This window comes from Melanaphis sacchari, unplaced genomic scaffold (genome assembly GCF_002803265.2).
Source record: "Melanaphis sacchari strain LSU unplaced genomic scaffold, SCAv2.0 Contig194_pilon_pilon, whole genome shotgun sequence".
Classification (NCBI taxonomy): domain Eukaryota; kingdom Metazoa; phylum Arthropoda; class Insecta; order Hemiptera; family Aphididae; genus Melanaphis; species Melanaphis sacchari.
The window spans coordinates 1-25,545 of NW_020270947.1; the positions used below are offsets into that span (position 1 = coordinate 1).

General features: G+C 27.0%; 2 protein-coding genes across 2 annotated transcripts; one reads left to right on the forward strand and one right to left on the reverse strand.

The window, feature by feature from the left end:
- Nucleotides 1-11,453: 11,453 nt before the first annotated feature.
- Nucleotides 11,454-15,985, reverse strand: LOC112592801 (the record flags this gene model as incomplete). Its single annotated transcript, XM_025336951.1, has 13 exons — nt 15,891-15,985; nt 15,130-15,222; nt 14,883-15,026; nt 14,738-14,803; nt 14,421-14,671; nt 14,052-14,323; nt 13,756-13,978; nt 13,429-13,689; nt 12,829-13,200; nt 12,112-12,636; nt 11,950-12,044; nt 11,629-11,825; nt 11,454-11,559 (listed from the first exon to the last, which is right to left on the reverse strand). Coding segments are annotated over exons 1-13 (2,700 nt in total), but the record flags the coding sequence as incomplete, so codon positions are not given.
- Nucleotides 15,986-20,311: 4,326 nt separating this feature from the next.
- On the forward strand, nt 20,312-22,689 carry LOC112592802 (nuclear factor 7, brain-like). Its single transcript, XM_025336952.1, has 6 exons — nt 20,312-20,562; nt 20,933-21,029; nt 21,096-21,184; nt 21,259-21,452; nt 21,588-21,807; nt 22,613-22,689. The coding sequence occupies exons 1-6, from the start codon at nt 20,469-20,471 to the stop codon at nt 22,687-22,689; spliced, it is 771 nt and encodes a 256-aa protein (XP_025192737.1). The 5' UTR covers nt 20,312-20,468.
- The last annotated feature ends 2,856 nt before the right edge of the window (nt 22,690-25,545 follow it).

Sequence of the window (25,545 nt, forward strand, 5' to 3'; positions counted from 1 at the left end):
TATACACAACCCCTTAATAAATCGCCGCTTCCAATCCCCTTAAAGTTGTCTAATTGCCCTCTCTTAATACGTAAGGTAAAACAAAAATACTCTGGGTGTTATTATATTTGCCATCCTAGGCCAACCGCCCAAGGAGGAGCCTGGTGGCACATACGGAAAACCAATTTCGAATTTTGTATGAACCCGTATTTGGAACATCCTGCGTGAACAACAATAAGTCGCCCTCCTTTACCTGTCGGTATTTTAAGACCTATGGAGTTTGTTTCATTTTGTCACGCAATTGTCTGTGAGTGGTTTTGATTGACCCATGTTTCGTCCAGGTATACAATAGGTCGAGTATCATTGTTCACTGGCAATGTGTACATTTTTCGTAAGAATGTGCACCTAAGAGAAACTATATCATTGCCCAGATAGCAATTCCGTGATGATAATATTTTATAATTGTCAGTTTTTCATTAGGAAAATATTATTATGAAAATAATATTAATAAAACATCAAATAATCATTTTATAAAATAATATTATGAAAATATTATAATTATAATATCATAAATGAAATAATAGAATGATATTCATAATGTTTTATCATTTTACTATTAAATATGAATTGTTTAAATGATATTTTGAATATATTTATAATATGACATCCTTAATGAAATAATAAAATAATATTCTGAATATATTATCATTATGTTGTTAAATATGAATTGTTTTAAATTTATTTTGAATATATCAATAATATGACATCATTAATGAAATTATAAAATAAAATTTTGTAAATGTGATCATAAAATTATTTCAATTTATATTATAATTAAATATTATGAATCTAATATATTATTATTATTATTTACCTGTTTACTTATTTGTTTATCATTACTAGGGCGCGGATTTTTATGTAAATACATATTTTTATTGAATGCAGATATCTTTGTCCTGGTTAAAAATAAGCACGTTTCATAACACCCTGAATAAAATGACAATTTTTTATGTTACATATTTTCACATATTTGGTGGTAAATACATATTTCTAAATATTTTATTAATAAGTACATATTTTGCAAATATTTCATATTTTATAAATGTAGGTACTTATTAAATTTCCAGAAATGTTAGAATTAACCATCTATCGACTTTATCGACGTCGTAAATATTGATTACGACTTTTGATGTACTTATTACATTTCCAGAAATGATAAAAATAACCATTTATCGACGTCTATCGACTTTATCGACGTCGCGCGTCGTAAATTTGATGTCACCATATCGGTTAGTGTTACCTAGTATTATTCAGTCTGCTGTTGTGCTGTTGTGCGTGTATACTGTATATTTACTATATTTATTCGTTCCGCGTTCGTGCGTGTTTTTTACGTTGTAAGTGAGTTTATATTCGTTTAATTGTGCCTGTGCGTGTATAACACTGATAAAAAATATGCCCAAAATTCCTTCAACAAAAAAAGCAAAAGTAGCTCAATACCTTTTAGAATTCCCTAATGAAACTTTTAAGAGTGATGGGCACGTGTTACTTTGTGTAGCTTGTGGACAATCTGTATCTTGTTTGCAACGTTCTTTAATAACTCAGCATATAAACACATTAAAGCATAAAGAAAATAAAGTGAGGAAAATTAAATTCAATCAGAATTTCATCACCTCTTCATCTTCGAATAGTAAGTCAACTTTTGATACCGATTTATGTAGAACATTAATCAAGGCTGACATCCCACTTACTAAATTAAAAAATCCAACTTTTAAAATGTTCTTGGAAAAGTACACTGGGCAAGCTGTTCCCGAAGAAAGCACTCTTCGAAAAAATTACGTTGAAGTTATTTATAATGAAACACTTTCTAAAATTCGAGATATCATTGGCAATGGTCCTATCTGGGTCTCAGTTGACGAAACTACAGATGTAGATGGTCGCTATATCGCCAATTGTGTAGTAGGAAAATTAAATTCCGAACCTTCCAAACCAATTGTTTTAAGCTGTGGTGAACTAACTAAGTGCAATCATCAAACAATCGCAAGATTTTTTAATGATGCGATGAGCTTATTATGGCCACAAGGCATACATCACGAAAATGTTTTGTTGTTCTTATCGGATGGTGCACCATATATGGTAAAAGCTGGAAAGGTTCTAACTACATTTTATCCAAAAATGTTGCATTTAACATGTATAGCGCACGGATTTCATCGTGTAGCTGAAACAGTTAGAGCACAGTTTCCACTTGTTGATTCATTAATTGCTACCATAAAAAAAGTATTCCTTAAAGCTCCTAGTAGAGTACTAAAATTTAAGGAGTTATATCCTAATTTATGCCTTCCTCCGGAGCCAATCATTACTCGGTGGGGAACGTGGTTAGCAGCAGTTAAATACTATTCGAACAATTTTGAAAAAATTAAAGACGTCATTTCAAATCTTGATTCGGATAATGCAATTTCTATTGCAAAAGCAAAAGATATTATGCAAAATAATGAGCTAAAAAATAATTTAGCATATATTTTAGCAAATTTTTGTTTTTTGGTTGAAGTCATAAAAAAATTAGAAACATCGAATCTCACATTAGTTGAAAGCCTAGAAATAGTGGAAAATGCAGCAAATACACTTAGTGAAGTCCAAGGAGAATCTGGAGTGATAATAAAAAATAAATTAAATGACGTACTAGCTAAAAATGTTGGTTTACAAAACATAAAAACTATTAGAAATATTCTTCTAAATACAAATGAAAACAATGGATCTATGGATATTGAATTTGCACCATCTGATATATCAAATATGAAATATGCCCCATTAACCTCAGTTGACGTGGAACGCTCTTTCAGCAGATACAAATCAATTTTAAGACCTAACCGCCGCACATTTAAATTTGAAAATCTCCAAATGTACATTGTTTCAAACTGTTTCGAAGACGACTGCAATGAAGATGAATAAATTAAAGTACAAAAAAAAAAATATGTTTTGTAACAGAATTCTATATTTTTATTACTTTTTTTTGATGATTACAAATTAATTAAAAATACACATTTTTTGTTGTTAAATATTTCATGATTTTTTATACATATTTTGGCAAAAATAACAACATAAATATTTAAATATTTTGACTTTTTTATTACATAAAAATCCGCGCCCTAATCATTACAATATAACGGCCCAAGGTGCAATTATATTTGCATAGAATTATAAATATGTTATACAAATTAAGTTTCGAAAATAAAATCAAAATATTATTTAAATCTACCATTTTAAAAAAAAAAAAAAATGTAATAAAATTATTATTATTATATATATATATATATAAATTCTAGACATAATTATTTTTTTTAATTTATTTGATCATAATAATATAATAATGGGCATACAATCAAAATAATATACAGAAGCATAGGCTCATAATGTTAATATAGGTACATTATATGATATAATATTATGTATTACCAAGAAAAGTTTATGATATCATAATATAATAATATGACGTGCCGTAGAAATGGTGTGTAGTGTGTACCTATCGTCAGATCTCGGTACATCGTCATATGGCTTGCCTACGACCGCCTTGTAAGAGGAAGTCGATCTTTTATGCACGGGTCTGAACTCTGATGTCAAATAGGTATCACACTATCACTGCACGCGTAGTACCTGGCCACAAGTTGAGAACAAAGCCAGAATGCACCGTGGAAATCTGACTTAAAGGTGGGACCTTGCAGAGTATAAATATAAATTATTATATCTCTATCTTGGACAGTTAGACCCACATTAATATATCCTCCACGTAATAGGTACCTTTTATGTAAACATTTTCTATGTACTATGCATGGGCTACATATAAGATTCATACAATAATACATCATTATTGTCAACTTATTTCAATAAAGTGCAAAACAAATTATAGTCGACATTACTGACATCCAATATCTAATAGTATAATAATAATAACTGGTGACTTTAGACTTAAGTGTCAGATAAAATGTATAACTATTCACTATTGCAATTTGCGACAAGTTGAATGATTATAAAATAATGGGTATATTGTGTAGGCAGTGAAAAGGGATAGCAGGGGGTCATGCTAAGCTAATCGATAACTCTATAAAGATAACGATTAACTGATTTTCCCAAAGTCGCGGTGTAAACAACGCGTATCTTTTGTAACTATTCGCCGGGCAGAGACAGTGACTAGTGAATTGTGAATAGAGTGAGAATATAATAATATATGGTTGTCTTTGTGAACTTGTGCCATAGCCATAGAGTAATAATATAATTATTGTCGTCAATGGTCATGTGTATATTTTATATTACTCTTTACCAGCGGACCGTGTGGCATGTACCACAGTCTAGTCTAGACTAGAATAATAAAGTTTATTCGTGTTGATTAATATAATATATTATAACTCGAATATTAATTATTTACTGAAGTTGTACACACTGCCGAGGGCCGATCATCGTAAGCGTCTGTCGTAATTCAAGCCACGATTTTAATCTTATTATTTTTATTTTTTAACCCGTTAAGTGTTTACCGTTTTTTCACTTTTTTGTAAGTGGATTTAAATTGACTTAAACCACAGGTAAGATTATATTATATTTACTACTATATTAATTACTTTTATTTCAAAATATTATAATGTCAATTAAACTAGGTAGAGTTTTTTTTAATACCTAATATAGTCACTAAGTTAAGTAATTTTCAACTAAAGCAAGCTGATTACTAAAATATACCTATACACATTAAAGAATAGGTACTGACTTATTGAAATAAATATACAGCTTTGCTGGTCTGACCTATATTAACTAATTCCTAAAATATATTACCCAATACTACATATTATTATATAATATATTACATTATAAATTAATACCTTTAATAGGTTTACCCATTAGTTCTTTTAAACCATACAAGAATTTCAAATTATTTTACATTAATTTTGTTAACAAAATTTAATCTAGGTACAATTATTGCTAAATATATATTAATTGCATATGTAATAAATTGTTAAATAAGGTTGTGTACCTAGTATAAAATGTATAAATCGTCAAAATAAATAATTGTTCATAGTAATTTGTTAAATTATCAACATTTTATTATTGATGAATTTAGACAAATTAACATTAACATAGGTAATATTATAGTTATGTTTCAGACATTTTAGTTCAATGTTAATATTTAATAGCTACATTATTTAGTTTAGTCAAAACTATATTATATAAGTAATAATTAAGTATATAATATATTATATTACTATTATATTGTATTTTTGTTTTTATAACAATATTGTTGATTTATAATGTAAATTGCTGATTGTTATACAATTTTAAATAATCCTAGGTACCACTATATATATATATGTACCTAATTTATTTGTATATACATTAATTCATAATTTTAATTACTTTATTTATTAATTATTAATTCATACTACAATTTATATCTGGTGATATTATTATTCATTAAATTATATATTATTGATTACAAATTACAATGGTAGTTAGGTACTTAATTAATAAAATTACATTTTATACTAATCCTATTATAGTTATGTCGTATAAAAAACAGTCAAACCTAAGTAGCCGATCTAAGAGAAGAAGAGTTGAAGATGAACTCAGAAACATAGCTTCATTTATTTCAAACCACACGATTGATCATAATCTTATGCCAGTATCCAATTCATTAAAAATCAATGTAGTCCCAGGAGGAAACTTAAATTCAAATGTGTCTACTCCTAATATTTCTAATGATAATTTTAATTTTATACTACCACAAACAAGATCAAATGAATCAATTTTTCAAGATTTTTCAAATAATGAAGCTTTAGATTTTTTTCAGAAATTAATAGTAATAGTAATAGTGAAAGTGAGTCTTCATCAGATGAACACAATAATGACTATACATCAAGTAATTATAAATATGGTAAAATATCAATTTTTGTATCATTATTAGCTGAATGGGCTGTCAATTTTAAAATAACACAGTGTGCTCTTAATAGTTTACTTGTTGTTTTGAGACAACACACCTGTTTTGAAAATTTACCTAAAGATTCTAGAACAATTTTACAAACTCAAGCATTAGATACCTCAAATTTTCATATCGTAGAACCTGGTAATTATTATCATTTTGGTTTAGCTAATGGCATTCAACAAAATTTTCCATCTAGTTTACAGAATAATACTTCAGTTATTAAAATAGTAGCAGGTATAGATGGTCTACCATTATTTAAATCAACAGCAGAAGAATTTTGGCCAATTCTTGCCTATATTCGACCACATAGTAATAATGTCTTTCCAATAGGAATATATTGTGGGAATAGAAAACCTTATGACAGCAATGCATTTTTAAAATATTTTGTAGATGACATAAATGAATTACATAACAATGGTATTAAGATAAATGGAAAACAGTTTCAAGTTATAATAGATGTTCTATGTTGTGATGCCCCGGCTAAGTCATTTATACTGCAAACTAAGGGCCATGCCGGTTTCTCTTCTTGTTCAAGGTGTGAACATGAAGGAACATATTTATTAAATCGTATAACTTTTCCATATACATCAGGTAATCAACCCTCCAAGAGAACACATCAAAATTATATTTCTCGATCTGATGAAGAATATCATATTGGAAATACTTCCATTTTAGTTACTATACCATATTTTGATGTTGTTGCTGATTTTTCTATGGATTATCAACATTTAGTTTGTTTAGGCGTCGTTCGAAAAATGATTTATTTATGGATGAAAGGCCCTGTGGCTGTTCGATATCCATCTTGGAAAATAGAAGAAATATCTAAAACACTAGTAGGCTTAAGAAAAAACATACCTTGTGAAATAAATAGAAAACCTCGAAGCTTAGCTTTATTAAAAAATTGGAAAGCTACTGAGTTTAGAACATTTTTATTATATTTGGGTTCTTTTGCAACTAAGTCAATCATATCAAAGGAACATTGGAAAAACTTTTTTGACTTAAGCTTAGGTATGATAATATTATTAAGTCCTGACTATGGACAATGGACATTATATTGATATTGCAAGGAAAATATTGGATAACTTTATTAAACAATTTGAAATATTGTATGGACGTCATCTTATATCACATAATGTGCATGGGTTAAACCATATATGTGATGACTATATTAAATTTGGTCCACTAGATAATTGCTCTACGTTTCCTTTCGAAAACTACATGGGTACTTTAAAAATTTGATTAGAAAACCAGACAAGCCGCTTATCCAAGTGGTTAAGAGATGTAATGAAATAAATTTATTGAAACCCCAATTTCAAAATGAAACACCTGCAGATTTCCATTTTTCTGGATCTCATGAACGTGGACCACTTACAGAAAATATGCAAGGATCCCAGTTCACCACATTAAAAACGAAACAGTTTACAATTAAAACAAATATAGAAACCGACTGTTTCCTATTAACACGCAATACAATGTTGGTTAAAGTTTTCAATATTGTTAAAGAAAAAAATGATACAGTGTGTTTAATTTGTAAAAAATTTCAAAACAACAATATTTTATTTAATAAACCAATTGTATCTTCTGAGTTAGATATTTATACTGTTAATACATTAAGCGATGAATTTTATTGTTACTCGATTAATGAGATTAAAAATAAAATGATAGTTTTTCCTTCTAGTGATCAATTTATAGCCTTACCATTACTGCATACTTCTTGTAAGTAATATATTTATAATTATTAATTTTGTGTATAAAAGTAATTTTATATATTTATTTGTACTTAACATTGTTTTTAGGGTAGAATTAGAAGACAGTTATAATATTTTTTAAGTTGTAGAGAGTATAATATGTATTATTTTAAGTTAATTATAATAATATGTAGTATAACGGTTAATTATTATTCAAATCATCAGTGTTATTAAGTTTGAAAATAAAATACAATAAATGTTTAAAAATCATTTTGCATCAATCTTGATTGTCATTTTTTGTCAGTTGTATTTCTTAAATAAAATTAGGTAAATACATAATTAATTCTTCTTTTAGTCAATTTTTAACTATTTTATTATTGTTATTACAGTAGAATATTTTAAAATATGTGGTCAGTAGTAGAATTTGTGGATGACAAAACTGTTGAAGCTGTACCAAATTATTGGTTTAAAAACCAGAAATGTGCCTGGCCGAAAAAGAACATAAAAAAAATGATTCAAACTAGAGTTTATCCTAATGTATTGGATTTTAATTTCTATGCTGCACGTAAAATGGGTAAAGACATAGGTATATATTTATTGAAATAATATGCTATTGTGTTTACTGTAAGAGATATTTTATTAAAATTAGTTTTTATTTATAGAAAGTTATAGTACTGCTTTACAAAAAGCTATGAAGGCTTTGTACACATCAGATTTGTCTACTAATGAGTCTTCATCTCAAATAAATGAATTTGAAAATAGATGTACCAGCAATAAAACTAAAAGAAAAATTACATTCAAAGGGAAAAAAGCTGATAATACTTTATTGTGGAGTCCTGCATCTTGTGATGTTTTAAGTAAATCTTATAATTATTGCTAACACTTTAAGCATGATTTAATATCTGTTTTTGTTTTATCATTTATTAGATGATGAAATTGATGATAGTGATGAAGATCCGAATTATAGTCCACGTCATATAGAAAATATTACTCATGGTAAGTAAAACTAATATTTTATTAATAGTAAGTCGTATATCATTATATATTATGTAGTGATTTTTAATTGTTTAAATATTTTGTAGAAACTCCAACTAAAACCATTGCTGAGGAAATTAATATTTCAAATTCTTGTCCACTTACATCTTTAAATGTAAAAAAACGTTTGGCTTTTGATATTCCTGAGCGCCATAGTTCTGTTAGTCCAAGTGTATTTGGTGGTGTCAAGAAATTAAAAAATACTGGTAAGATATGTTATTATTGCAAATAAATTTTTAAAAAATAAGTTCTAAATTACTAGACGTGTTAAGACTATGTTCAAGTTTAAGGATTAAATAGATAGCATTAATAAATATTATCATAATAAGATGAATAATTTGTTATGAAAATATAAGTAATAACACTTATAAAAATACCACTCTTTGTGATAAAAAAATTAATTCTCTACTAGTCCACACAATAGTTATATTCACACATATATTTTCTTCATTAGTTCCAGATACTAGAGTTTTATCTTCAAATAAATTAATAAATAAATCTTCGGAAATAATACATACATCATCGTCGCCCTTCAAAGTAACAATGGACCAACCTATAGAGTCATTTGATACAAATACTTCTTCAGCAGTTAATAATTCTGTACTAGGTAACTTTTTATCATAATTTTCTATTGAAATAGGTTAACTTAATATCAGTATATATATTTTTTTTTAATTTTCAGATTATCTTCAAAAAATGAACAGAACAATTTGTAACATTAAGTATGACTTGAACATGGTGTCTGATAAAATTAATAATATAGAAGGTATGTTGTTAAATGATTTCAAAAGTGGAGGTCAAAGTAGTATACATTATTGTGAAGATACATTTCAAACAGAGTTCAATAATCTTTTGCCTCTTGAAACAGAGGAAAACTTGCAAACCTTTGAAAATAAACTTTTAAATAATGCGTTTAGAGCTAAAATGGTAATTCATTTTAATTTTTAACAACATAAATATATTAAAATGTCGAATTTAAATTTTTTTTGTAGGTTGAAGAAATTAAACGATACTCCCGAAACACATTACCGTGCACCGTACGTGCAATTATGCGTATTATTTTCAAAGATAGACTACTAGAGGAGTATAGCTATAAAGGAATAGGAAATAAAAAAGTTTTTTACACATTGGCAACATGTTCTATTATATTTGGTAAGTTTGATTACCTAATTATATTAATATTATTTTGTTTTTTATTATAGGTATAATAAAATGTACCTATCATAGACTTATTCACTATACATCTCAATTAACTATTTATTAAATTATAATGATTTCCCTACCTATGTATTTAATATAATATATATATTATATATTATATAATTTTATTACATTTTTATTTTATAACAGAGGCAATCAAGAAAATGAAAAAATTCAGCAAGTTTGATACTATAGATGTTGAAAATCCTCTAAGAATATTTATAGCTGGTGCCAAATTCAGGGATTCTACACGCAAAAATCCAAATCCTGAAACTAGTCTATCAGATAATAATGTATCAGCTGATATATAAATTAAATATTTATTATTTATATTTCATAATTTTTTTTAATGTATAAAATAAAAGTTACAATAAAGATACAATTAATGAATATAATACTTTTCATTATGTTTATATTTCTATTACTTCTTATAGCTCCTCTATTATGATGTTATTATGATTTTAATATTTAATATTATTAGTTATACTGCAGTACTCATAGGTTTTTGAGGAGGATGCTAAGGATCGTAGTAAGTGGAAATTGAGGACCAGGGTGATCGACCCCAAATAGTTGCGATAGTAGGCGAAGGACAAGAAGAAGATATAGTACTCATAGGTCATATAACAATTCAATTATTTGATATATTTTTTACTGATATTTCATAATATTGAAACATAGATTAGAAAAATATCAAATTGATGAAAATTAAAATTACTATCAAAATCATATTGAAAAATAATAATTTTAAGATATTTCTAAAATAATATAAAATTAATTTAAGATCATTAAGAGGCCGCTACACAGAAAGTGAAACGTATACAACGCTCCAGAGATGGCGTTGTGCACCGTATCGCTGCCGTCGTGGCTGCCGTAACCACGCCTATTAGCTCCTCCTTGACTTGGCCCGCGCGCAATATTTTCCGGAGCGGCGCATTATTACTCCGCAGACGGTCATATTAGACGTTTCGTATGTATTTTGTCGCCTGTATAGTTCTATGCGCTCGGCGCGGTCACTCCTTGCTTGGCGCTCACCCTCACCACTTACTGATTGACTTAAGCTCCTCTTTACTTTTAAATATGAACAAGCACAACAATTTTTATACAACATAGCTTGATTTACCTTTTCTAGCATAATTACCTACTTTTTAAAATACATATTATGAAGTATGTAGTATGTACACTACAAGTTCCTAATTTATTTTAAAACATAGTTTATACTGTTACAGTAGATTGTTGCGCATAATATTATCTTATTAATGGAGTTAAAATAGGAAATAATTCATATCTTTAAATCACTATTGCAATTTGCACTTCATATTTCATCCTCGATCGACTACGTTTTCACATAGTATAGGAGCTACATTTTATATATAGTTTTAATATTCGCGCATATCTACGTGATTTGTCTTCATTCATTATTGCATTAATAAATACATCCAGAAAAAAATAAAAATAAAAATAATATCAATTTTATAACAATAAGCCAAACTATTTAAAAGTTTAATTGTAGTTTAATAGGTAAATTTAAAAACAATATAATAATAATACTATGATTTTTTAATTTTTTTCATTGATAATTTATTAAATCTTTCTTGTTGTTTTTCTAAAATTTCATCCGGATCCCTGATATCACTTATCAACAATCTTTTTCCATATAAGGGATCAACGAGTTCAGGCAAGAGACAATTTAAATAAAACCTAAAATATAAATTCACGTCATAATCAATTTAATTATTAGAAATGGTATTGGTTCTTATAAATATTTACGATGTTAAATTTTCAGACATTTTCATCCAAAATGGATGATCATAATGAATTCTTTCCACAGTGGTCCAATTTTCGGTGTATACTACTAAATAGCATAATTTGCGTTGAGTAATATGCAATTGTCCAATAACTTGGTAATAATAATTACTATTTCTTTTTAATATGATCGACGAATCTTTTAAAGTCCAATTCGGTAGCTGTAACATGTGTTATAGACATAATTTTAACTGTTATATAGGTACATAATGATAACTATTTATAGAAGTATTGCAATATCAAAACATTTTTTTTTTTAATTGATATATTTTTATTGATACTTACAAATTTATTGTTGAAAGCTTCAATTACACTTTCTGAATTACGAGCATTGTAAGGACATTTAATTTCAACAATGGCATTTTCCCCAACTAAACCATCTAATTAAATAAATATATATATAGAAAAAAATTACAAAAATACATCTATATTTTAATAAATAATTACCCGGACTTGCTGCCAAATATGGTAGATCAGAATCAATAATAAGACCACATGTTTGGACGTTTACACTGTACATTTCTTCAAACTTCGTTCGAGCTTTAGATTCCATAACATTACCATAGTTTAATTGTTTTGTTTTTGGATTTGGTGCGTATAGAAAGCTATGGATTTTTTTCTTACAGCTGGTATACGGTCGCATTTTGCATACTGTGCCAAAATTTGATGCTGTCATTCGAAGTCTTCTTTCTTTGAACCAAAGAGAATTATTACTTTGATCTCTTGTAATAATTTCGATCTCAGATCTATCAGCTTCGTTAAGTTTTTGGATGAATAATAATTTTTTTTTGTCATAATCTTCTTTGGTTATTGTATTGATCAATGGTTCAGCTAACCCATAATTTTGATCCGCTGCTGTAAATCGTTGTCGGCTTTTGAATTTAGTAGTTGAGTTAGAAAACAATTGTCTTCTTTTTAAGCTATTGGCCCTGATACGTTCTATATTTTTTAAATATTTTTTGCCAAATATTCCTAAAAAAAATTATTCATAGATACACAATAAAGCAACTAAAAATAGTATTATATATTAGTGATGGCAAATACATAGCACTTGTGCTAGATATATAATACATAATAATAAATATTATTTATTTACATTATTTTATTAATAATACGAATTTTAGTGTAAATTTTACACTAGAGTATTTGATATATTATTATTACCTGGGCTTATATTTTGCATGGTTTTATGAACCTGCCTAAGGTACTGTTTAGAATTAAAAGCTATTACAGCAGCCTCGACTCGAGTATTGTAAGAGTTTTTTTGTGAATAGTTTATTCTTTTTCCAGTGATGTACTTATTTATAACACTATTAAAAATCTCACAAGCGTTATTATCAAAATCCGATAAAAGGCTAGATGCATTGCTAGTAAGCCGAAAGAGTATCTGATTTATTTCGCGTAATAAACCACACTTTTCCGCCTGTGGTACTAAATTTAATTCACCTTCTTTTTGCCCAAGACAAAAGTAAGTTGCACAATTTGTATGTTGGCCTAATCTATGATAAATACTATTAGCAATATCCGATCTGAGTTCTAAAAATTAACAGAACAAAATATGTAAATATGTATATATATAAAGAATAAAGTTACAATAATTTTCTACGAGCAGGGTGGAAAATCGTTAAAATTGCAAATTATTTTGTAGACATTTATATATATTATATATGTGACAATAAGCCATCTCCGCTCGAAAAAGAAAAAAATCAAAAATATAATATATTAATGAATAATAAATAAATAATAATTTATTTTATAATAAACCTGTAATTTGTTGAGACTTAGGTATCTCTTGTTTTTTTCTAAATTGTACTGCTTTTGTGACGTCAGAACGAAATCTTAAAATTTGAGATAAAATAAATTTTCTCAAATTAATAGGAAATTCAGTTTTATTTGCTAAAGCGGTCATTTTTTGACCAAAATTTCTCAGCAAATGATTTCGGCATTCTATTTTTTCTATAAAAAAATCTGGTCCATATGGCAATGTTTCATTCAATCTTTTTAACACGCTGCTATCTCCGTCTCCTATAAAAGTAAGCAATATAAATAATAAATAAATAGATTTTTTTTAATTGATTATTATATAAATACCGATTAATTTATTATATTTGAGACCATGCATTTCAATGCTGCGTAAAAAACCTTCGACCACTCCATCTGCTTCCATTGCAGTGGAGGCCTTACTCCAATTTAAAAAACATTCGTGTTTGGATGCTTTCTCTTTTCGGTTTGAAGCTCTTTGACAAACAACACAGTACCTATTTCTAATTCCTACAAACAAGACTTTCCTGGTTCTTTTCCCAATAATAGTGGCCTGCATTATATTGTTTTAATAAAATTAAAAATGTATACAAGAATATTAACAATTAAACTTGAATATTTCGTACCGTTCCTGATAAAGCATTGTATTTGGACTTGTAACTACGCTTCGACCATTGGCCATCAGCGATAACTGTACACATAGGTATACCGTCTATGTCGACCTCACCATTTTCTAATGCCATCCGTCGTTCTTCATCCCCAGCCTTTTGCATTTCGCTCCATGCAGTTTTTTGTACTACCAAATTAATACAATTTTGTATTTTTATATACGTCGTATTGCACATAGTAGGTACTTCAACTGAAGCAGACAGTTCCGTTAGCTGTGCATATCCTATTCCTTTCGCAGTGGTTTTGTATTGATTAAAATTTATTCATACCATATTTTTTTTAAATACTGTTCAGTTATTTTTTATTATAAACCATAATTAACATACCTGTTGCAATACTACCGTTAACTAAAGCTTTGTTAATCGGTATATATGTTTCTTTTGGATTTTCAGAATGAATTACACTTTCAATACTACACATTTGACATTGAAATTTAAAACTTGAAGTATACCCGTTTCTAATTTCTGATTTAAATGCCATATCTAAAAATGAACAATTGGTACCACCATCATGGCGACTTTTTTTTATTTGTTCAAAAATATAAGCTATATCAACTATTCGTCTACCCACTAAATTCCTAAATATAAATATATATTATATAAGTAAGTTATCAAGAGAAAAAATAGTATTACGTTGTACATACTCGGAAATAATTGTGTCAGAAGTATTATTTGAAATCACGCTTAAATTATGAGCATCAATATTATCACTATACCAACATTCAAATTTATAATAAATATTATTGAATTTAATAATAATAAATAATAATAATAATAATAGATATGTACCTCGAACTAAATAACGTAGGGCTATCAAAAAAGTCAGCTACATTTCTTTCATCTTCATATTGTAATTTATTTAAATGTATATCAGTATCATCAAGATTAGTAAGCGGTGTACCATCAATATGAGGAATTGGTGCACCATCGAAACTACGCGTAATAAATAATATTGGAGTGTGAAAATTTAAAATATAGGTTGCCCCAAATTAGATTAACAAAAAATAAAAAAATAATTATTCATTTTCACACTTACGTAATATTAGAAATATACGAATCATTATTTTCTATTAATTCTTCCGAAGAAGCTACTTGATGTTGTACACTCGTGGTGGGTTCCAAGCTATACAAAAAAGTGTTTTCGATTTAAGTGCATATTTTAGTGAATATTTGCTAATTATTTTGAAGTTAAAAATTAATAAAAAATTTTTCATTTAAAGCTAAGACTTGAAAATTTAATTCAAGGTTGACCATAAGTTAAGCTTAGAGTAATTATAAAAAAAAATTGAGAATCATCCTATTAAAAAATTGGACGAGTGTCAAAATTTTCACGAAATCAAAATTCAAGCGTAAAATAACGATTTACAAACAAACGAATTTTGATTTTTGTTATATTTATATAGTAAATAGTAATATACTTTTTGTCTATAGTTACAAATAAATATAATTATATATCCTAGGACCTAGACTGACAAATCATCTCCGTTCAGAATCGTTTTTCGTATACAATGATACCTATCATTGCATTCCAAATTTAACCTATATAGTCCGAAGTCCACTCCACCACCAAATGTACAGCAGAGCGAGTTTCCGGATTTTTTTTTTACCAAATATATTTGTAGAATGTGTAACCCACTAACCTAAATCAAATCGATAAATAGGTACACTATACGAAAAAATTTTAATTAACTATATAAATAATAAATAATGTTATATAATTATATAATAACTATCGAAAATACTTACCTATTTTAAATGTGAAAATTAAAAATATTGGAAAATTAAATTGGAACTTACTTGTTAGTTGTCTTATGCAACTTTTTACAAGCCAATGCTCGGCCGCCTTTCATATTAGAAGTACGTCTGTTTTTTACATTTTTTTTATTTGCCATTATGTCTATTGTCTGGCAGTTTTAAAAACAAAATTAAAATAGATATTATATTGATGTATAATAGTACCTATATTAATATGTTGACAACGCACGACACTACGACAGGTGAGTTTGTCAATGAAATGATAAAATAGTAGGTAATAATTTCGAAATAATAATAATAATAATATTCTTGTTAACAAATAAGATACATATTATAATAATATTATCTTATCGATAATAATATTATTTATAGTGGTTGCGGGCTGCGGGCGCTGCGGCATAGAGTTTTAAAGTATAAATAACTTATTACGTCGCGCGCATTGTAGTGGAGAGGGACGCCGCTGTGTACGACGACGTATGAGTTCACAGTGCCGTTAGGAGCAGCACTTGACGGCGCAAAATTTACATTTCACGGCGTTTAAATATGTTTACGCAGTCTGAGTATAACGCGCTTAATTTAGATTTTAGAGTAAAAACACCCATAACAAAATTAAAAGATGGCAATATTCCGGAAGGCAAGACGGTGCGTTTTTTCCATTATTTCCAATATTAAGTTCAATATATCGTTTAAAAATACCGTAAATTTCAACATTTTTAATGACCTTTAACTGTTAAATTTTTTAGTTTTTTAAAAAAAGCTCACCGTCTTGCCCTCCAAAATATTGTCATCTTTTAATTTTGTTATAGGTGTTTTTACTCTAAAACCTAAATTAAGCGCGTTATATTCAGACTGCGTAAATGTGTTTTTACCACTGAAAATTACCGGTGTGGCGTCCTCTTAACTTTAATAGTCATTAGGTGCTTGCTTATCATAATTTTTTTTTAATTGTTTTAGTAAATATTTGACTTATTGCACCAGAAATATTACTTTTTTATTTTGTAAGTTCATTTTAGGATATTTTTTTATTAAAGTCTATGTACACCTACTAATATTTTATGTTTTTTATATAAACATTAAAGAATGTTCACAATATCAGTAAAACAAAAATTATTAAAAAAAAAAAAAATAATAATAAAATGTGTGCAAAATGTTATAACTTTTCAAAATAGATTTTAAAATATATAATCCAACAGTACCTAATTCACACTCTTATACTGAAAAAGCCTTATTTTATAATATGCTAAAATGTATATAATTTCTAATAGGCATAGCTCTAATCATAATAATATTATGGGCAGTTTTTACTTATCATAAAAATTTGACATAAGGTAATGTTTTTTCTACAAGTGTATCCAGAGTATCATTACAAGCGCGTGATAATCGCATAGGCGGTATGTTGTGATATCTTCTCAACGGCTCAGTCGCCTTTTAGCTCGAACTATACATAATTTAGCAAAATATATCTTTTTATCTTTGATGTGAGTCGTTTTAGTAAATCAAAATATCTAGTATAATTTATAAATATCGTATTTAAAAATATTATTTATTTTTTATTTTAATTGTATAAAAATGAAAACAAATAAGTTAAAATTAATTATTAATAATGTATTAAACTATACAAATTATGATGGCAGATTACAATATTTTCCCCTGATATTGAGTGTCGATTTGTATTATAAACTGAATGATAGTAGTTTAATAAAATGTATAATAAATAATTATTATGTATTAATTTAATGTCTAAAACCGTTTTTAAAATAAGCGAGAACGTGGAATCTTGTGAATAAAAAATGTGCCGCATTAATGCGCTAACGCTGAAATGTGAAGTTTAAAATCGGAACTTTTTTGATATCATTAAATATATATATATATATATAAGTGTGTGTTATTTTTGATTTAAAATCAATCATTTTTGTTTTTTATCCAAACTAAAATTATTTTTATTTCATGTGAGATGATTTTCGTAAATTATATTAATCGACCAAATTTATTGCTTTTAGAAACCTAAAAATTATATAAGAATAAATCAAAGGGTCTGACAAATATTACAATATTTTATCGCTTATAATAGATATGTGTAAAATATTAATACAGAATCACCGTAAGGCTCACTTAACGATAACTCGAAACTCGATAAAATGTTCGGTCTATCAGTGATGCCAAAAATGTAAAGGTTTTACTACGTAAAAATTGTTAATATTATAATACAAAAAAAATATGTGTAATATTTATTTTATCAATAAGTTGTATTGTATTATTATCTTTGTATAGGCTATACTGATTGACCATAATATTCCTCATAAAAACTCGTGTGTTACCAGAAACACGTGAGCCTTTTGGTTAATTCTGCGATACAAATAACACAAAAATCATTAAAAAAAATTGTATAAAATGTACGTAAAAAGATTTAAGTGATAAAAAAAAATTAAAAATATCGAAAAACTGTAATAGATAGTATCCGTGTTAACGCACGCGTCGTGTCAACGACTCAGTGAGACCGGTGGCAACGAACGCTACAAGATTAATACTCCCAAGAGGTGGTACTGGGTCGGGTGACGTAGGAGGACCAGTTTTTGGCAGAACTCACAACCGGTGCGTTTCGGCGTTCGGCAGTCGTTCTCAGTTCAGTCGTTCTGCTTGTTATCCTTTCGTCGACTTTTTCCATTGTGACGACCCCCCCCCCACCATCACCCACCATTCGAACACCGATTGCCAACAGCACATTACCGCCATCGGTTTTTGTGTACTCATAAAACGTATATGTAGTATATGTATTGTAGTCGACAGTTTAACGTCACGTCGTGTCCATTGTCATCGTACAGGTGAATATGATACTATTTTATTACCACAGTAGTTTATGCTACTAATTATTGATATACTATTTCAATATCGTGTAAATAAAACATTAATGGCATTTTTGTATTTTCTCAGCACCCGTTTTTGCTACAGTCCCGCGTACGCCGCCCACGATTCGTCGTCCAAAGGTACGAGAGACAACCGTGCCTGCGAGCAAACCTTTCAGGTAAGAACAACTGTAATATAATATGTGTACTTGGCGAACGTCTCCGTACACGGTATGATATTTTGTTTAAGCGCCAATAGGTAAGCTTAACACTTCAATACATTAACGTAATAAAACAGTAGCGATATACCCGAATCAGAAAAATTCATGTTTATTTTACAGCATTATGTATAATACTCTGTAATAATACAACTTTAGTTTTAAAATTTGTCGAACCATCAAATTGTATTCTCGAGTCAATTATAAAAAAGTCAATAAACTAAACCTCTCGGATTGTGGCTGTAAATTCCACATGGTGAATAAACAGTAAAGACGCGTACACTCTCCTAACAATTATTATTGTTTAATATAATTACTTTCAATTTTAAAATACCTAGTTATATTGTTGACTTTAAAATAATTTACTTTTGCTAGTAATGTGTAAACATTATGCAAACTGTGAACAGTGGTGGATCCAGAGGATGAGGTAGGAGGCGTGCACCATCTCTCGGCTTTTATTTAGTTAAAAAAAATTGGTTTTCATAAAATAACTGTGTGAGAGCATAAGACGTTTCTTTATGTCCCGAATTATCGGCTAGCAGTAACTTCTATACGTTTACTTTTGATAATATTGGAATTATTTATATTCAATTTAAAAATAAATATTCCATTCAATTAATTTTCAGGCAACGACGCGCAGCACAGTCGGCACGTTGTTATCGTTATTATATTATTATAATATTGTACTAGTCATCAGATTACAATTATTTAAATTAAACAATACAATTATAAAAAAAATCTGATTTTCTTCGTGTTGTGTGCTTGCGTAGTTATGGTTCGTTATTCAGTATTTAACTATCCAATGTTGAGATATTTTTGAATAATAAAAAATAAAGTTTTAAATTTGAATTAAACTGGGGTTAATTTTATTTGAATGTTTAAAATTTGAATTATTTGAATAAGAACAACTTTTTTTTAAAATAGAAGTTTAATAAAAATGAAAAATTTGTAATACATTTATATTTTATAGTAGATTGTATTGTTTAAAGTATATTAAAACTTAAAATAGTTAATAAGTAAATAAAGTATTTATTTTGTATATTGTATTTGTTTTACTATAGTATATTAAATTCATTAATTATACATAACTATCCTTATTACATTTCTAAATTTAAATTAAATCTTAAACATATTTAGAAAATACTTTTAATTTTACATGAATACAATTTTAACTTATATGGGGAGTTTGAAAAAAAATAGGAAGACTAATAAAATTATAAATGTCCATAAAAAGTGTACACCTTTCCATCCACAAATAAAATTCCTGAATCTACTCCTGATTGTGAATACTATATAGGTAACTTAAACTTTGTTGTCAATTTTCTTCTTGAAATAATTTTAAATTTCTTTTCAGTAACTGTCCTAACCTAACCGTGTTAAAAAAAAATTAATTTTGCAGGTCATGTGTTAACAATATGCACATTGTGAATATCACATTATTTACACTGTTCTAAGTGAAACTAGTTTTTATTTTTTCTGTCAATTTTCTTACTGCAATAATTTTATATTTAATTTTAATCTTTTTTCAGTAACCATCAACAAAACACATTTGAAGCAAAATGAATTCTGACAATAGTGTGTGTCAATTTTATTTGCGAAACATTTGCCGGTTTGGAGATGAATGTTTGAAGAGACATGAAAAGCCATCGTGTTGTGAGTAATCGTGTACATAATTAATAATTTTATTTCAAGTAAAAAAGAAATTAACTACGTTAAAACTGAAATATTTTAAACGTTATAATCTTTACAAGTTTCCAATTTAGTTAACGTATAATCAGCTATATGTAAATAGTATAATGTGGGTACTTGACTATGAAGCTATTTAAAACAAAACATTGTTCTTTAGTACTATTTCATTAGTACATTCACAAAAATAATGTCAAAAAATTTTACCTTTTATATAATTTAATTTTAAAAGATATTTGTAAAATAACTGTTATTAAAATAAAAATGATTTATGTATGTAATGAATTATAACATTTAAAAGTAATTGGTTATGTTATAATCTACATATTTTCTTTAGCGAAACATGAACCTTCTGTTCGAACTTGTGAAATTGCAGCTAGCAGCTATCAACTCCGAGAAGGTCATAGCAATGTTCAGCAGGAATTGACTGATGAGTAAATTTTTCACAAAATCAGATAATAATTGAAATCATTCTATATTATTTTGTTATTTCTATTCAGGCCAACTGCGCATGATGTGGCTTTAAATACCACTAAAGATGTAAATAAAATTCAACCAGAAAAATGGACAAATACACCAACAAATCAAGGTAAACAATAACCTCCTAAAATTATATATTTAATTATTTATATTAATATATTATACACACTTTTTATTTCAAAGATTTAATCGACCTCAAGAGTGAAAATGAAAAGCTTGTCAAAAAATTTAATACGCTTGAAACAACAGTAAATACACTTCACGAACAATTAAAAAATCAAAAGAAAGAGAATGCTGACCTTATTAATGTGCTTAATAAAATGGAGTTACATGACGAGGATTTTAAATGTCCAGTTTGTTTTGAACTATTTATTGTGGTAAATATTTAATAGTTTTCAAGAAATATATCTATGTATATAATTGATACATTCAAAAATGAAATTAATTTTTGAATCATATTGTTCTAAAAATTTATCTTATTTATTTTATTACTTTTTTTTTTTTTGTTTTAGCCATCACTACTGAGTTGTTCACACATGTTTTGTGAATGGTGTATTGATAAAATGTTAGAGAAAAGTGATAAGTGTCCTATATGTCGAAAACAAATACTCCAGTATACATATTGTTTAAATACGGCCAACATTATTAAAAGAATGATTGAACGAATGCCGGAAAAGGTAAAATTGAAGTACGAGAAAGTAGAAGCCTCTCGATCAAAGGATAAACCAAAAAGTAATTTTTATAATGTATTTTATAGTATTGGCTTCGATTATATTGGACTATTTATATTCAATATTTTAATTATTTTTACAGTAAGTTTATTTTTTTACCTTATTTAACTAATTACACTGTAAATAAAAGAATCTCATTTCATTAATAATTTCATTATTTTTTGTTTTTTTTTTCTGGTGTTCTTCAGTCTTATTTAGATTTTTTCATTAAAATATTGTGTTTTGAACTCTTTTAATTATTTTCTGATGATACCAACACTTTTTCCAAAATTAAAATAAAAACTGATCAAAATACCTAACCTAATCCTTATTTAATAGATCTATTTTTACAGAATAAAATCATTATCAAATCATTCAAATCTATAATGTTTCATATCATTAATAGGATTTATTTTGAATATACTTTGAGTTTCAAAATTAACCATAACAATTGAGAATAAATCCTCTAGGATATTAGGTTTTATTAATAAGAAAATTAAAATTGTTAGGAATTCTGCAAATTCCAAATAAAATAAATTTTTTATTCATTTCTCTTTTTTAATTCCACACATGAGAATTTTAAAACTTATACTGCATTGTTTTCAATGAATTTTTATTTATCTCAGTGACAATATTTCATATTTGTATACTAATTTTATACTTTCATATTATTAAATTATTGTCATAATTTTTATTACTATTCTCATACTATATTTCTCTGATTGTAGTTTTTGTCATATGCATAACTTTTTGTTATTGTCATATGCTCATTGAATATACAATAAAAATAATATTTGCAATTATACAAAATTATTTTATTATTATAGGTTTACAACTGCGTGCTGAACGTGAGAAACTAGAATTAATAAGAATTGAATTAAATGGACACGTCTTTAGAAATTAATTTTTTATTATTATTTATTGATAATACATAAAGTACATATTATTTAATATTTTTATTTATTTCTATTCCTATAATTGTTATAAAATTATAAACTAGGCTGTATCGTGAAGTCATGATTTATGATAAAATATCATTAATCAGTTATGTACTCATGTGTGGTTATAAGACACATTTAAAAATAGGATATTAATTTACTTATATGTATTTAAATTTTAAATAATTAAAATAAATATATAATAAACTACTCAGTCTACTTGATCAATTCAAAAAATATTTTTGTGACCATTTATTTTATTTTTCAATTTTTATGAAATATTAAGAATTCTAAACATTTTGTACTACTTTTTTAATTAACTTAGATTAAAAATTAAAATTAAAAATTGAAGTTAGTTTTTATAATAAGACTAAAAAAATGTTAAGGAAAAAAGTATACCAATAGTAAAATATTATACCTAATTAGTAACAATTAACAATTAATATTAATAGTCATGTATTAAAAATGTATTAGTAGACAAGTTTATGCATAATTATATGAATTCTGTTAAAAGTAATGAATCTAGGATGATAAAAGCTTAATAAAAATGTAATTACCAAGTACAAAATATAATTTTATAGTGAAAAAGTTACACAGTACATTCAGTACTTGATAGGTCAATTACTGCTAAAATTTAAGTTAACCATCAAGGTTTGTTTAATTGAATGACAATTTGTCAATTTATTACAATATATAATGTATAAGTTTATAGATAAATACGCATAATATGGGTATGACCGTCTATTGTTACATACTATAATGATATATTAATATTAATATGTCAATATCAAGTATACTATAATATTTAAAAAGTTAATTATAACAAAGTGAATTTGTACATAATTACAAATATAACATGATTTGAACTACAAAAACTCTTTAAAATGCCCCTCTAAACGGATCATCAACTAGAGTGTTTTCAGAATTCACCAGCACACACATACATAATAATATATTCTTCAGAGTTTAGACCATACTTGGTCTATTGATTTGAGCTTTTCCTGCGTTTTATTTTTAGTTTATCATAGAAAAAAATTGTTCATTTATTATGATCACACAGCTTCCATTTCTGAATATTGTAGAACAAGTGAGGAGTTCATAAGTACGCAAACAGGTAAGAAGTTATATTATTAAATATTTATAGTAATGGTGTTTATTACGAATAAACACTACACGAATTCATATATCCTTATAAAATAATTCCTTTTGTAAGAGAAGATAATATATATATTAGGATAGCATTAACTTTTATTTTTATTACAGTACTTTCTTACTGAGTTTTATTTATGTACAAGGAGTGACTTGTGCAGTCAATGCGAAAGCAGTGTCTACCCTTGATATATAATATAAAACGTAAAAAAAAAATGTTCATAATTAGGACAATGCATTTAATTAATTATAAGATATTAAAAAATGCATTAATAAATCTAAATTAAGTTGATTAAAAAAAATGATAATGTTTTTATTATTTATATATAAATACTTGAGTTTTTACAAAAAAAACTATAAAATTATTTATAGCGTTTGTTTTTACAAATTATATAATTAGGAGTTTAAGAGGCCGCTACACAGAAAGTGAAACGTATACAACGCTCCAGAGATGGCGTTGTGCGCCGTATCGCTGCCGTCGTGGCTGCCGTAACCACGCCTATTAGCTCCTTGACTTGGCCCGCGCGCAATATTTTCCGAGCGGCGCATTATTACTCCGCAGACGGTCATATTAGACGTTTCGTATGTATTTGTCGCCTGTATGTTCTATGCGCTCGGCGTTACCCTTGCTTGGTGCCTACCTCACCACTTACTGATTGACTTAAGTCTTTACTTTAAATATGAACAAGCACAAATAATTCTTTATACAACATAGCTTGATTTACCTTTTCTAGCATAATTACCTACTTTAAAATACATATTATGAAGTATGGTATGTACAATTCACAAGTTCCTTTAATTTATTTTAGCATAGTTTATACTGTTACAGTAGATTACAGTATAATATTATCTTATTAATGGAGTTAAAATAGGGAAATAATTCATATCTTAAATCACTATTGCAATTTGCACCTATATTTGTCCTCGATCGACTACGTTTTCACATAGCATAGGAGCTACATTTATATATGTTTAATATTCGCGTATTATCTACGTGATTTGTCTTCATTCATTATTGCATTAATAAATACATCTAGAAAAAGCAAAAATAAAATAATATCAATTTTATAACAATAATAAACTATTAAAAGTTTAATTGTAGTTTAATAGTAAATTTAAAACAATATAATAATATCATCATGATTTTAATTTTTCATTGATAATTTATTAAATCTTTCTTGTTGTTTTGGGTATTTCATCCGGATCCCTGATATCACTTATCAACAATCTTTTTCCATATGGATCAACGTTCAGGCAAGAGAGACACTTAAATAAAACCTAAAATATAAATTCACGTCATAATCAATTTAATTATTAGAAATGGTATTGGTTCTATAAATATTTACGATGTTAAATTTTCAGACATCCAAATGGATGATCGGCACGAATTTTCCACAGTGGTCCAATTTTCGTGTATACTTACAACAGCATAATTTGCGTTGAGTAATATGCAATTGTCCAATAACTTGGTAATAATAATTACTATTTCTTTAATATGATCGACGAATCTTTAAAGTCCAATCTGGTAGCTGTAACACATGTGTTATAATATAATTTAACTGTTATATAGGTACATAATGATAACTATTTATAGAAGTATTGCAATATCAAAACATTTTTAATTGATATATTATTGATACTTACAAATTTATTGTTGAAAGCTCTAATTACAC

Excerpts from the sequence above, each read along its gene's own strand:
- LOC112592802 (XM_025336952.1), top strand. The coding sequence starts at position 20,469 with ATGAATTCTGACAATAGTGTGTGTCAATTTTATTTGCGAAACATTTGC. Across the intron at positions 21,030-21,095 it reads CAGCAGGAATTGACTGATGA|GCCAACTGCGCATGATGTGG; the intron begins GTAAATTTTTCA and ends ATTTCTATTCAG. Across the intron at positions 21,453-21,587 it reads GTTTTGAACTATTTATTGTG|CCATCACTACTGAGTTGTTC; the intron begins GTAAATATTTAA and ends TTTTTGTTTTAG.